The sequence below is a fragment of the Pseudopipra pipra genome, chromosome 2 (genome assembly GCF_036250125.1).
Source record: "Pseudopipra pipra isolate bDixPip1 chromosome 2, bDixPip1.hap1, whole genome shotgun sequence".
NCBI classification, from domain to species: domain Eukaryota; kingdom Metazoa; phylum Chordata; class Aves; order Passeriformes; family Pipridae; genus Pseudopipra; species Pseudopipra pipra.
Genome location: NC_087550.1, coordinates 18,596,424 through 18,610,865, shown reverse-complemented (window position 1 = coordinate 18,610,865; position 14,442 = coordinate 18,596,424). Strand labels below are relative to the sequence as shown.

Sequence of the window (14,442 nt, the reverse complement as noted above, 5' to 3'; positions counted from 1 at the left end):
GGGGACCAGACTGTATGCCAGCACCGCTGGCTCGCTGTGGGCTTCAGTACTTGGATGTGATGTGCTGGTTTTATTCATTTATGTATTTATTTGCCCCTTATTTGGGTAGCAGATCTCTGAAGTCAACTCTTAAATTTGTAGTTGGGATGTGTTAAGCTTGTATTTTTACTGAGAAGTAATTTTGAGGTGTATTTTAGATAAGGACACATGCAGACAAGATAGATGAGTAAATAAATATGATTTATCTTCTGCACGCACTTGGATCAGCACGTGGTATTTGTTTTCTGTGAAGTACTTTGGAAGTGTCAGCATAACTACTTCTGGTTGTTTGCTTCAAATTTGTGTTTTAAAACTCACTTCTCTTAGGAACTCAGATTTCCTTCCCTATTGCACCCTTTAATGACACTGGAGAAATCCTAGCTCATAGTATCATGGGGTTTTGTATCAACATTGCTATATATAAATACATGATTAATGGATGAGTGGTTGGTGATATGTTCCACTGCCAGAAAGAGGGATGTCCTGACATTTTCAGTCGCAAAATATGAAAAGCTACAATGGTTACAGGTATGGGAGAGCTGTGGAGCCTCCCTGTCACTTGACTAGTGAAGTATGAGGGCTTCTCAGTTATGCTTCAGACAGGAGCACATTTGAGAGCTGGACTGGCTAGCATCCTTACTTTATGCTCTTAAATTGTATGTTGCTAGTTACTGTAGGCCTTAAGTGGAAACGTTAAGATTGGAAAAGGTACATCCATCCTTTTGTTGCTAATTGGAATAAATCTCTGTCTAGTATCTTGCCAAAAACTTCCAAGAGTCTTGTATTAGTGCTTCATATATTTTTCACTGGTTGGATGGTCATTTATGTCTGAGAGTTTGTTGTAAACTTATCAATATTTTTTCATGACAGGTCACAGTAATGAAAGGCAGTAGTAGGAATAAGGATCACTCGACAGAAGGAGAAGGAACTGGGAAGCGACCAAAAAGGAAGTGTCTTCAGTGGCATCCTCTGCTTGCCAAGAAACTCCTTGACTTCTCTGAAGAGGAAGAAGAGGAAGAAGAAGAAGAAGATATTGATAAGGTAGATTTCATTGGATGCTTTGACTTTAATGGTGGGTCAGATTCGCCCTAGCTGTGTTTTTTATTTTGTTTGTGTTGTCTTGCTCTCTTTTGTGAACAAATACAGACAATAAAAATAAGTGATGCTGTGCCCATAAAGCTATAAAGGCAAGTAGTGACACAAGAAAGTGAATTGTCAATCATACTTTTAAAATCATGGACAAATTTTTTTAGAGTTAGACTGTAAGAGTTTTAACTGGGTTGTTTTAATAACATGCTGCACATCTCAATCTTGATTGCTCAAGATGTGTTTTGATGTGGTCTTTTTAATTGTTTATTTTAGACATGATGTTGGCCTGTGCTTGGTGTCTGCTTCTAGTGGCTCTGAGGCCATAATAAACTAATAGTTTTTGTTCTTTTTTTTTTAAAGATTAAAAAAAGACAAAGATTAAAGGGTAAAAAGAAGGAAAAAGCTGTCAACAATTTTTGCTATCTTTGCATGTGAAATTCAGCTTATCCTCTAGAGTATTGAGTGCACAGTTGAAATAATCTGTCTCCAGTTTGACACTTGGTATTTTGGTATTGTTCAATGACACTGACCTTATCCTGTTTTCATAAGGACCCCCCCATGCCATGTGGCACCTCACAGATCTGCTGTTAAAATCATCCTCTCTAACAAGAAGTGGGAATTGCTTATGGAGATGTGATGTTTCCATCATGTGGGTAGCATTCATATCTGAATCTCCTTGATGCCTTCCTAAGGCAGGAATGAAGAGGTCAGTGCTGAGGAGACTGCCTTGAGCCATGTGCTAATAAGGGAGTGTGACCTTGATAAGGATAAGGAGGAGCCTGATACTCTGACAGTGCTTTCTGTTGACCTTACAGGTCACTTTGACAACGTGGTATAAAACAGTAGTGTTGCTGTTAGGTAGGAGGTGGTTTTCTGTGTCACGCAATAATTTGTTTCATTCAGTCAGAACTAGTCCTTTGTGGCATAACCCTTGTAGGAATGGTACACTGGCCTATAAATGGAGAGAGCGTGTTTTGGCAGCGTATTGTGTTGAGATTTGCCCTCTGTGTCTGACTGGGCTGCAGTGCTGCACAGCTCACAGGCTGAGCAATGAATGGCGGAGATGGGGAAACAACGTTACCTGTGCCTTTTCCTCCCTGTGTGCTCTGTAGTTGCAAACAGCAAATAACTGAAGACCAAGGTAGCTCTGCTTGCCTAATCCCACCAAGATGATTTCCAGGTTGTAGGAAGGGCGTAGAAGAATGAACTCCTCCCTCCAGCCCCTTTAGAACTATTACTAGAGAAAGCTCCTCAGCTTAGAAATCTGTTCTATGTGGAAGTCAGAGTTTAAGTCTTGCAGAGAGCATGAATGAACCTTGGACTATCAGGTGAGGAGGTTTGATGTAGAACTCTGCATCTCCTGGATGGAACAGATGGCCTTTGGAGACAGCTGTGTGCATCCGTGTGCTTCTCCCTCATTCACACTCAGTGTTGGTGAGAAACGTGGATAACTGAGTTCACACCCCTTCCCTTTTGGTTCTGCCAGGTGCCGCTCCTTGGCCCTGATGGTTTAGAGCAGGATGCTGATGAGACTGAAGATGACGAATCCTCAGAGCAACGAGCTCGCCGACCAATGAATGCATTTCTCTTGTTCTGCAAACGCCACCGCTCTCTTGTGAGAAAAGAACACCCTCGCCTCGATAATCGTGGCGCAACCAAGATCTTGGCAGATTGGTGGTCTGTTCTAGATCCAAAAGAAAAACAGAAATACACTGACATGGCCAAGGAGGTATGTTCTGTCTCAGTGGTGGATGTAAAGGGAGTTTATTACATATTTATCTTCTTTTTCGCTGTGTATTAAATGTTTTTTGTGGGATCTTTCTCTTCTCTGGGTTTCTCAGCTTCCCTAGTGGGGTTGTGGTGCCCAGCTGCTGTTCTTGCTTTAATTCACTTGGTCCTTGGGACCAGAATGAAAAGAAATTGGTCTGGGTACACAAACTAATCTGGCTCTAGTAGTCATTGGTACAAATGCACTTTGTGATAGATATCACCTGATAATTTCTGCAGTACAAGCATTAACACGCGGATAGCGGCCATTGAAAACGGTAACACACAGTTCACTGTCAGCTGACTAGTGATACTTAGCTCAAGCTGTTCATGTGATACCAGTAATACAGTTTGTTATTATAGTACAGGTGGACCAAACCAAAGGCACAGTCAAGAAATGTAGTCCCTTTTTACCTTTGATGCTAAAGAATTAAAAAATTATTAGTGTTTCATGAAGTATGTTCCCTGTGTATTGCTAACTATTTTCTGATAGAGCAACCTTTGGTGAGTCCAATACCCAAATCAGAGAGCAATACATAAGTCAGAGTCCCTTAACTGGAAGCAAGGGAAAGAGATTCATCCCCATATTTCACCAAGTATCTTTACATCACCTGAAAATTTAAATGAGACTTTTTAAGAAATATCTTTCTTGATAAGCTGTCCCCAAGAAGGCTATAGTTTTTGATAGTACGTTGAGAGAAAAACAGTGAGTTAGTTAGGCTGACAACATCAGCCCAAAACAGATCCCTGTAATTACTTGTGTGATATAGATTGTGGATAACCTTTTAATTCAATCTTAATAAAAATAATGGAGCACCAGTGAAAAGGAAAAGCATCTCTCTCATTTGTCAAGTAATGCTAGCACACTATAGGAAGTGCAGGTAGCTGTGAAACGACTGGGAAAACTAGTATCCGTACCTGCCCTGTGACCTGGAGGTGTGTGCTGCTGTTAACATGTGTATATAAGGTCTGGCTGTTCAGTAGTTTGTGTGAGCATGGAAAGGTCCACAGGAAAAACAAAGTGTTCTGCATGGCAGGTCTCTTTTGAAGCAGGGTCTGTAGTACCTCTGCAGTTCCCCATCTGTGGCACAGATTTGAAATATTTGAGCCTCAGCTTTGTCCAACCATTTCTGTTTTGTTCTGCATTCCCGCTTACAAATTAATGATGCTTCTCTAAATATGTGGGGAAAGGGCAGTTAGCAGATTCAGTATAGATGCAGAGAAGAAAATTAAGAAATAATTTTTAGAAGAAACAGGCACAATGTGGCTTTTTTTTTAGCCTTTTGTCTTGCTGAAGGAAACTCATTCATTAAGAGGAAAAATTGCAGAACTTCTGTACGAAGAGGCAGATCTGAAACTATTAATCATATTGTTGTAGAAATCATTGTTCCTGTAGTGATGGGGTTTTTTGGCATGAAGAACAAATTACATATTCAACATCATAGTGAAACAATAAATCTTTGTAGTTTACGTCATTATAAGTAGTTCCGAAAATGCATAGAAAAGAGATAGAGTATAATTTGTATTCTTTAAACAGTGTATGTTACAACAGTAATTAGCAGCTGTAATGTGCTACTGAATATATTTGGGACTTCACCAACAAGCCCACTCTGTATGTGTGGATTGGTCATTTTATATTAACATTTGCTTTTGACAGAAGCACAGAATAGCTGGGCTTGTAAGGGATCTCTGGATATCGTCTAGTCTAACCTACTGCTCAAGCAGGTTCCCCTAGAGCAGGTTGCACGGGTTTGCCTGTACTTAGGCTTACTACTGAGACTGTCAAAAAGAGGTTAACTCTAGTGAAAACCACTTGTTAGTGTTTTTCTTTTTCCTAAGGAGAACTTATTTAAAAATCAATGCTGTTAGAAGAACATAAAATTACCATTGTACCAATAATCTTCTGTTTTGGTACCTATATGATAAGTTCATTGAGGTTTAAAATACAGCAGGTGAGCTTCTCAAACGTAGGTTTTCAGTGCTTTTTGACTTCCAGTTTCCACTGCATAGCCTCTATCCATTGTACTGGCAGGGCACACGTCTCCAAGAAGACCCTGTATCATGTCTGCTATCCCCAGAATGTGTCTTGGGTACCCTGAACATCTGAATCAGAGGTACAGGTAGGCCTGACAGAAGTGATCCCTACTGCAGTGGCTACAGCCCCTGTTGTTCTGCAGTCTCTAGAATGTTTTTTCCTACTTGATGCTGTAGCTTACAAAGCCAGGTAGGTTAGATCAAGCATCAAGAAAGAAGCTTTCAGTTTCTTAGCTGCTTTCTACTAGCAGTGATACTATCTCAACAGTATGCAAGTCAAGGCATTTGTATATTTATTTACATATGTCTAGGTATATGCAAGATCTAGCATTTTGGAAGATAGGGAGGCGCCCAAACTTTTTGCCAGTCAGAATTATGTGATGTTTCCTAGTGGACTGGACATCCCTGACTCCCACTGAGAGGCTAATCAGGTCTATAGTTCCTTTAGACACTTTGGAAAATCCCATTATGTACCTATCTGCACCTTGGGGTGCCTTAATTATCTGGAAAAACTGATTCCACCCCCCCACTCTTTTCAGTCTTGTGGTTTATGGTCTCTTGTAGCAACACCTGCCCTGGAGACCTGATGCTGCACCTCCAGAGCTTGATGTCTGCTTCTGATGCTGATTTCTTTAGGACCAGGCTTTCTATTTCTGTCCTGCAAACTTCCTAGAGCAACTTAACTTTAAAAGTTTCATGATCTAGGATATAAGCCCAGTAGCTGATTAATACTCCAAGTGGAACCACAAGTGTTGCTGCCTTGTTAGCATTTTTCTTCACTGATGGGAAATTAATCTGACCACTCATAAATATGCTCCAGCATTTTTATTTACTTCAGTAATAGGAATAATGTTCTTTGTTAGCTCTTACAGGACTTACTGGAAGTATTTGGCCACCTTGGAAAGTGAGATTGTTATTGTTCAAGCCCTGTTCCCTTGCTAGAAGACACTTCAATTTTAAATACGTCTTTGCATCAGCAAGATCTGGGCAGTCGGCATTGCTTCCTGTAGGGAGCAGCCTGATAAATGTGATTAGACATTGAAATGGGCTGCCCAGGGAGGTGGTGGAGTCACCATCCCTGAAGGTGTTTAAGGAAAGACTGGATGTGGTTCTTAGTGCCATGATGTCGTTGACATGGTGGTGTTGGGTCACAGGTTGGACTCGGTGATCTCAGATGTCTTTCCCAGCCTGGTTGATTCTGTGTTTCTGCTGCCATTCAGTGGCTGAGCTGAACACTTGAACCTGCGAGTCCTTGGCCCGCGATGTCGTAGGTACAGTCAGCCCAACTGGGAGCTTGCTGGCCTTGAGGTGCCACTGCTTTGGCAGCTGCCTCAGGGTGGGAGGGGATGAATGTTCTGGCTTGCTGGCTGGAGTCTGGAAGTCCACAGGGTGACATGTATGTAGTGAAAAACCGGCATCCTCCAGGAGTGAAAAACCGGCGTGTTCTATTTTCTGGGGATTCTTTTTTTTTATGTTAGATCTCTGGGATTCATGTGACATTTAATAGCCAGTTGATGGGATTTAAGCATACATTTTAAGTTTAAGCATGTGCTAACTGCTACCCTGAGGTGTAGCTGGAATCCACTTGTGAACTCCTGTTCCTGCTGCAGCTGGAGAAAGCAAATCTTTTTTTATTTGGTGATGAAAGCAACTCAGGGAGTTGCACTAAAGCACAACACATTTTTTAACCGCAGCTCTGAAGTGGCACCAATCCCACTACATAACACAACATTCCTCAGGCTTTCACAAAACAGAAATGATGCATCAGACTAATCCCACAAACATATCCTGGATTTTATCTTACCTGGAATTTTGGGATGGGACCATGCTGGGCTGTCCCTCCTACTTGTGTGGGAACCAAGGAGGTGTCTTTGCATTCCAGGTTAAGTGCTTACTGTTTGGGTTGGGGTTTTTTGTGGTTTTGTTTGTTTGGTTTGGCTTGGTTGTGGTTGGTTTGTTTTAATTGACTTTAGAGGTGTGCTTAGGCTGGCTGCATTAAGTTAGTTTACCTCACAGTTGGTCAAAGGGAGGAAAACAGTCAACTCTAGTATTGTTTTTGACATTTTTTTATTACTGTGTAGCTCATTAAAGTTATCTTCTCATGGCCTGGCAAGCAGAATGTATCTCTTCATTTTAAGCCTTGGTCTAATAGTCACAAAAATCAATAATGAAAGTCTTTCTGAGATTTGGACCAGGCCCCTCTATGCATTTTATAAAAGTCCTTCTTTGCCATAGTTTGACTTTTTAAATCTTCTTTTCTTTTATCACGAGTGTTGAAACTGAACAGTTCCAATGAATTGTCCTCCCTTAGTTTGTCCCCTCCCCTTCAGAGAGTGCAGTTAATGTTCACTTCTTGGCTTTGCAGAGGAAAAAAAAATCCGTTAATACACCAGCTCACTTGAATTGCTCTTGTTGAAAACTGATTAAAAGCTTATTGCGGCCTCGCCTCGCAAATGGTATGCGTTCTGGTTCTCATTTGACGGGCAGCCTGTCGGCTTGTCAAATTACTCAATAGAATAATTCAGTTACTCAAAGCAGCATTGCTGATCTGAAGAGCTTATGCACCTCATTGCTAGCAACTGTGCTTTTCACTCCACAGGCTGGAAACATGATTTGTGAGCGGGCTGTGGCTTTAACAATAGACGGCAAAGCTGCTTCGCCGCCGTGTATTTCCTTTTCTCCTCTTCCCTTACCCTCCCCTTCCTTTCCCTTCCCTCCACCAGGCTATTTTTGTGGTATACTGAGCTCCCAGACCAAACTGAGGGAAAGGGAAAAGGCGCGAGGTGAGAGATGTCGCAGTCCTTAGTTTGCAGATTTAATACATACGCGCTGCTCAGAAAATACAGTGTGTATGTGGGTCAGTGATCCCTGCAGATCTTTATTATTTATAGCCATTTCTATAAATACAGGACTTCACACAGCGGGTTCATGCAGTGCTGTGTTTCTTGTAAACTGAAACGTTTTTATCTGTGCTACAGTCTGGAGGTAGCAAGTGCCAGTTCATAGGTTAGGACGGAAATGAAAGCAAGCAGTGCACATGCGATGGTGATCCTGCCACAAGGCATACTGTTTATTGGTCTGGGAAAACACCGTAGTGGCTCTATCAGAGGACAGGGTTTTCAATGCTGTTTCTGTATCTGATGCCCAAGGGATTTTTTTCCTCTCTGCCTGTGTTTCTGTGCACGCATGTGCATGAAACATAGGTGCTTCTCTGTGCCGTAACTGGGACTGATGACAGCTGTGTGGGTGGGAGCGAGTAATCACAGAACAAACTTCCTGCAGCTGCCCTGCCGTGTACTTCCATGGATAAAACCGCTCTTTTGGTCGTTTGCTGCCATTGAGAGCTACCCAGTCCTGAGGAGGTACTGGGTTCCTTCTCCCTGCAGTGGGCACTGGTACTTACTGAGTAGGCTCCCCCAGCAGCCAGTGCTGAACACCCCTATCAGTTGTTAGGCAAACATCTGCAGCTGGAATGTGTGGCATGTTCCTCTGATTCGCTAGTTCTCCACCTTGCATAGCAACACATTTAAAATACTGAAAATAGTCTTTCTATTGCTGTTAACATTCAAAAATCTCATTTTAATCTGGTCAGCAAGATACTTGAAAAATGTTGCTGTTGCATTTTGTGAATAAAATAGGTCGTCGTCCTTTCCCCTACCCCCCAAACTGTGTAGGATCCAGGCCTTTTTCCCCACCCACCATGTGTAATCTGGCTTCCTTTGTTTTGCTGCCTCATACCAAGAACACAGCAAACAACTGAGATGTGTGCTGGGTGCTCAAGGCCAAAGAGTGTTTTAAATGGTCACAGTTTATTTTATGCAGCCATGCAGCATGGCTCATTTTGGAAGAAGCACTGGGAAGATGTATCCCAAGATACTGAATATGGGATTATACTGGTTCTGATTTATTTTTGGTGCCTGGTTTGGGAAAGCATATACTCAAATATTCTGAAATACAAAACTATTAGAGAAGAATGGGTGCAAGGTAAGACACATCATGCTGCATTTGTTGCTAAATGTATGTTTTCATTTGATTGAAACTGTAAAGCAAACAAAGATTGTACCTGCTAAAGAATTCAAATATCTGTTTCTCACAGCATGAGCATGCAAGCACTGAGGAGCAGTTTGCAGGATCAGAACTTCAGCCTGCTCTGGGTAATGGACCCTCAGGAGAAGAAGGAGAAACCCCACTTTTTTATATATGACTTTACATATCTTAATATTTCTTCTTAGCAAATTGAGTTGGTGGTCAGACTCTAAGCATGTGATTAAACTGTTAAAAAATCAAGATATTTAAGGATTATTTACTGTATTAAATCCTCTTACATGCAGTGCACTCTGTTGCCCTGTGGATAGTATAATGTCACAACTGGTAATTTTCCTTTTCTTTTCTAGTACAAGGATGCATTTATGAAAGCAAACCCAGGGTACAAGTGGTGCCCCACAACCAACAAACCTGTGAAAACCCAGACATCCAGTGTTACGAACAGGAAAAAGTTATGGGCCATTGCATCAGATTCTGCAAAAGACTTACCGAGCCCAAGGAAAGTAACCAAAAGTGAAGAAATGCCACAACTTAACTTTGGGATGGCAGGTGAGATTTCCATCCACATTACTCAGCTGTAGCATCTTCATTTTGTTTGAGGATGCAGCATTGAAATGGAACTGTGATACCAGTTTTCTTTACTGTACTGCAAATAACTTTCATGTCCCAAATTAAGTTGCCAAAACTCTAGTTAAACCTCTCTGTAACAACTTCCTAAGATTTTCTGTAGTACATGAGTACTTTCGAGAGTCAAGTCCAGATATGTGACATCATAATCCATACCTCATTTGGAGTCCAGATTTGATTGATTTTTGATTCCAGTGTATCTGCTGTTAGAAACTTTCATTCTCTGGTCAAAAAGAAAAACACTGATTGTGTGCATTCTGTTTATGTGTCATAGAGTGTTGTACTCTGTTTAGTAATTTGCTGCTTGCAGATATAATATGTGGGTGTCTCTGAAGTTGGAAATGTTAACATTCTTGTGAATCAGTGTACTAGTGGGGCTAACCTTTTTGTATTTAAATCCTGAGAAGCATAATTTAATTTTGTTGAAACATGCTCTTTGGCCATTATATTTATATCTTGGAGGGGCAAATTCTAATCTTTTAAACATTTGAAAAAACCCTAAATATGTAAAGAAGTGTAGGTGGAGTTTGCCTGAACTGGTGAAAACCAGATAATCTCTCACTGATATCCATAAATAGCAGAACTGTTGTAATCATGACCTTGAAATACAGTGACATTATTGTTAAATACTGGCAGCTTAAGAACCTAACAGTCAAGATAGAAAATATTTTTTCCCCCCACCATTCTTTTTTCCATCTTTTTTCCTTTTTTTTTCCTCATTTAAAGTTTCAGATACATCAGCATTTATAAAATTAAAAACTTTGTCATATCTTACCTAGTTTATGACAAGTGTGTGGCAGATAGGACTTTTCTGCTTAGAGAGATTTTGAGCTGGAGAATGGAAAATGGTTTTATGTAACAAGTGTAAGGATAAAAGGCATGTATACCTTAGTATAGTGGTATGAAAATTTTCATAATGAAATTCCTTCTGGCTGTTAAGGAGCTGTGAAATGTGATCAAATAAAGTTTTTCGTGCTATGTAGTTCTGATATATGGGAGACCAGTTCCAAAATTCACAAGGCCCTTCATCCCATTCTGCTTTTGCTATTAGAGGAATCACTTCTATGCTCCTTAAATATTTATTAACTTAATGCAAAGAACAAGTAATAGGTCTTGACCTACCTCTCATCCATCCCCTACAGCTCCTGCTGGGCTATCCTAATGTAGAGTTTTTGAGTACAGAGATCTTGAAGCAATACCTGTCAGAGCAAAGGACAGAGAAATTGAGAATTAAGTAGAAACTAATCTAATCCACTGTTTTATCTATAGAGCCATTCATTTCTGAAGAAGGGCCTTTTGTGCTACATGTGATAGTCTTTATTTTTATTTTTTTTCTGCAGACTGAGTCAATGAGCATAGTAATTCATAGGGATCTTGGTCCAGTCCTCACGCCAATGAAGGCTGACAATTTCTTGAGTATAACAATAGCTCGTAAGATAATGACAGGTTCTGACAGACATCTTAGCAGCATCCATGTCATGAGAAGTGTGCCATGCCAAATGGATTACTGCTTTGTCAACTATATACCAGTTCATGCTAAATATATTTATTGTGCTCTTCTCTTCTTGACTTCACATGATAGTTCAATTCAACTCTAACTCTTCTATCCAGTACGATCTCTTTTAAAATCCAAGTTATTTACTAGCTGATGAACTGAAATGTAGCTGAACCACCTCAGAAACACTTTTACCTTTGACATGCCACTGACTGCCTTGTATCTTCAAGGCAGATAACTTCCTTAGGACAAAGTTTATATGATTCCAGAGTCATGCCAGGAAATCTGTTTTATTTGCTAATCCTGTCTTTTTACATATTACATTTAATTTTGGGAAATGTAATATATAGGTAGTAAGATCTTTCTTTTTTTTTTTTCAAGTCCCACACAGGCTGTACCACTCCTTTACTTTTTGTCATTAAAGGAATAATCACCCCACATTTAAGTGTCTTTTGTTCACCTGCCTTTAGGTCAAGAAGCTGAGGTGTGGCACTAGCATTTGGCTTCTGACCTGCAGACCAACAAATCAGTGTCCTTGATGATCTGGCCTGGAAGTTGTAGTTGAGCATGCTTTCCTCATGACATGGCTCACCTGTGATCTGCTGTAGGGTGTAGGGCAAAGGCAACTGTTGTTTGCAACAGCTTTGCTGTAAAAATGTGCAAGATTCCCAGTACTTTTCACATTTTTGCATCAGAAGAAAACTATCTGAGCCAAAATGTTTTTTAGTGAGGCAAACGGTGGAAAAAAGACCCTTCCTAGAGTAGGCTGTATCCCTATAGAAACACTATTTTTGTTTTTCTGGAAAGAAGCTTAATTATGCTTTACCCAGGTAGAAGTTAGCTGGAGCTGGTACCTGCTGGCCTTCTTTCTGCTTAGTTCTTCCTCAGTTCTTTCTTTCTCTGACTGAAAAATGGCGAAGATGAACAAGTTAGCCTGCTGAGTCTCTAACCAGCCCAGTACTAACAAAGTATGTCATTCCCAAATAGTGTGGTGGTTTTAAGTTTCATCAGTATTAAAAGCTATTGAGAAAGTCACGAATCGCCTCCCATTCTGCAAGTCAAATGTGTGTGCTGTTTTCTCAGTACTGTTGATCTAACTGTAAATTACTCTAAAATACCCCTTGAAATTAACTCTTCATACTGCTAAGTTCTTAGTGCCAGAAGAGAAACATCGGTGTGCTGAGAAGGCACCATAAACATATGGCAGTGTTTGCACAGGTACATTTTGTCTTCCCTTAGGTGAAGTTATTTTGTAATTTGAAACCTTAGTGGAAGGATTTTTGTTTTTATCACGACCAGACATCTAAGCACCAGCCCTCTGCTACAGCTGCAGCATAAGTGTTCAAGTTGTTTAAGCATCAAATTAAACTTTCACTTTCCACTTAGCTGTCATTTTTCCTTCCTCTTAATTTTTATATTTAAATAAACAGTTTAAGTATTTGCTTACTTCAGGAAAAAAACACTTCTGTCTTTGTCCTCTTATGATAAGCTACTTATTTGAAAGGCAGAAAGCCAAGACCACCAAGAAGCTATTTAGAAGAGGGGCAAGAATTTTTCAGTCATGAACTGAGTGTTCTCCAGTTGGCCAAAACTGAGGAGGGGGAAAAAGACCCACGGATAACTAAAATGAAGCGTAAAAGAGCAGCTGGGAGTCATCAGTACAGTGTGGGCATAAGAGAGTGCTAAGGGATTGCTGGAACCACTGGAGATGGATGTGCTTGATGACATCAGGAGATCTTGAGTTATTTAGACTAGGAAGGCAGGTGGAAGAAGAGTAGGGCGATTCCTGTAAATGCTGGAAAGGGAAATGCCATTTAGGAGAACAGTTATTAATCTTAAAGATGCAGGCATCAGAAAAAATATGTACTGCCTAGCCCTGAGTATATTTAAGCTCAAAACTAGAAGAAAGCCCTTAATGCTTAGAAGATTTGGATTCTGCAAAAGCCTTCCAATGGGAATAAAGAAAGTAGAAAGCAACAGCCAAGCCCTTACTGTTTAATATGCAGCTCTATAAGTTTATGATAGGCCTGGAGATCTCTTCTGATCTCTCCTTCCTCCAAATTAACGGCCTGCTCAGGCATTATTTTTCAAGATACATGTTCACTTGTCACTTCTTTATTGCTCTGATGTCCTCTGGTTTGTAGGACGGAATGGTTTCTGTTGGCATAAAGTGCTGTGCTGACAGGATAACTTCACTTACAAATTCTACCTAGGTACTTGCTGGCCTTTCCCAGTTTTTGTCTCCGTTTCTTCAACCACTTCTTGTTACTAGATTCTACAATTTCAGTAATTTCTTGTGTCTTCACAGAAGCTTAATTGGTTTTTTTCCATTTTTATTTAAAAATAAAAACTCCTTAAAAATATGAAAAATCCCACATGCCTTCTACCTGTTTATTATGGTGAAGGAAAAAAATAATTCTAGTTGAATATTGGGTATGAAGCCAGATGCTATTTAGGATGCATTTTAAAGATAGTGATAAGCCACTCTTCTCCTCCTTGAGATAGTGAATGAGCCTGGTTTATTCACATTGTTTTCATCTGCTTCTATTTAACGCCCTTCTAAGAGATTATTGAAAGAACTTACCATGTGAAAAAACTTACCTTGTGAGTGTCAGTGTGAGATGCTATCTGCCAGAGAATTTTTGGCAGTATCTGTGGTATTGAATTAAATAGCACCAATGACTATTCCCATGAACTGAACCTTGATCATCTGTAGCACTAGATTGTTTGGGGGTTTACAGGTAGCAGTTTGGCCCATGTCACCTGAAAAGATCAACGAATTCCTTGGCCTCACTCCTGAGTGAGAAGGGGCCAGGGGATTTCCCAGTGGGCATTTTAGTTGCAGCTATTTTGCATCCAAATTTTGCATACCAAAATGGTTAGTTAACTAAGTGGACAAAGGTAAGTGTGCCATTTGGCCTCCATTCCAGGGAATGGCCCCAGCTACATGTAATTTATTGTTGTAGAGAGAGTTTTTGTATAGTTTAGTAAAAGGATATTGGAAAACATGCTTAGTGAAACCTGAGGAAATTTCCTTAGGTTTGGTGTGTTTAGTCATTCTGAAGTTGATGTTTCAGCAATACAGCAAGGATAATGCTTCTGTTTCTACATGTTGTGGCTGTTGTATGAGATATTTGGGCCACAGTCTGTCTCCCTCTCTCTACATGACACTGTTAAATCAGGCCCCGACATTTCTTCCAAGGCATTCCCTGAAAATCAGACAGTTAGTCTTCATAGTGATGAAGAGCAACCACTGTTCTGAGTGGAAAAGCCACTCCATGGCTAATGCAGTGCCAGCGTTTATTGCTTTCACTTGTTGTCATTTTCTGAGCTCCTGAAGTGCAGGA

At 40.4% G+C, this 14,442-nt stretch overlaps 1 protein-coding gene across 16 annotated transcripts in view; it reads left to right on the top strand.

Annotated features, from left to right (window-relative positions):
* BBX (BBX high mobility group box domain containing) overlaps window positions 1-14,442 on the top strand; it is a 154,325-nt gene that overhangs the window by 78,822 nt on the left and 61,061 nt on the right. For 14 of the 16 annotated variants that reach the window (XM_064644173.1, XM_064644175.1, XM_064644174.1 and 11 more), the window contains 3 exons: window positions 910-1,080; window positions 2,615-2,857; window positions 9,324-9,522. In XM_064644173.1, coding sequence (XP_064500243.1) covers window positions 919-1,080; window positions 2,615-2,857; window positions 9,324-9,522 — 604 coding nt within the window. In that variant the 5' untranslated portion in view covers window positions 910-918. The remainder of the gene's footprint in view (window positions 1-909; window positions 1,081-2,614; window positions 2,858-9,323; window positions 9,523-14,442) is intronic. The other 2 variants (XM_064644170.1, XM_064644168.1) reach the window with 1 other exon arrangement.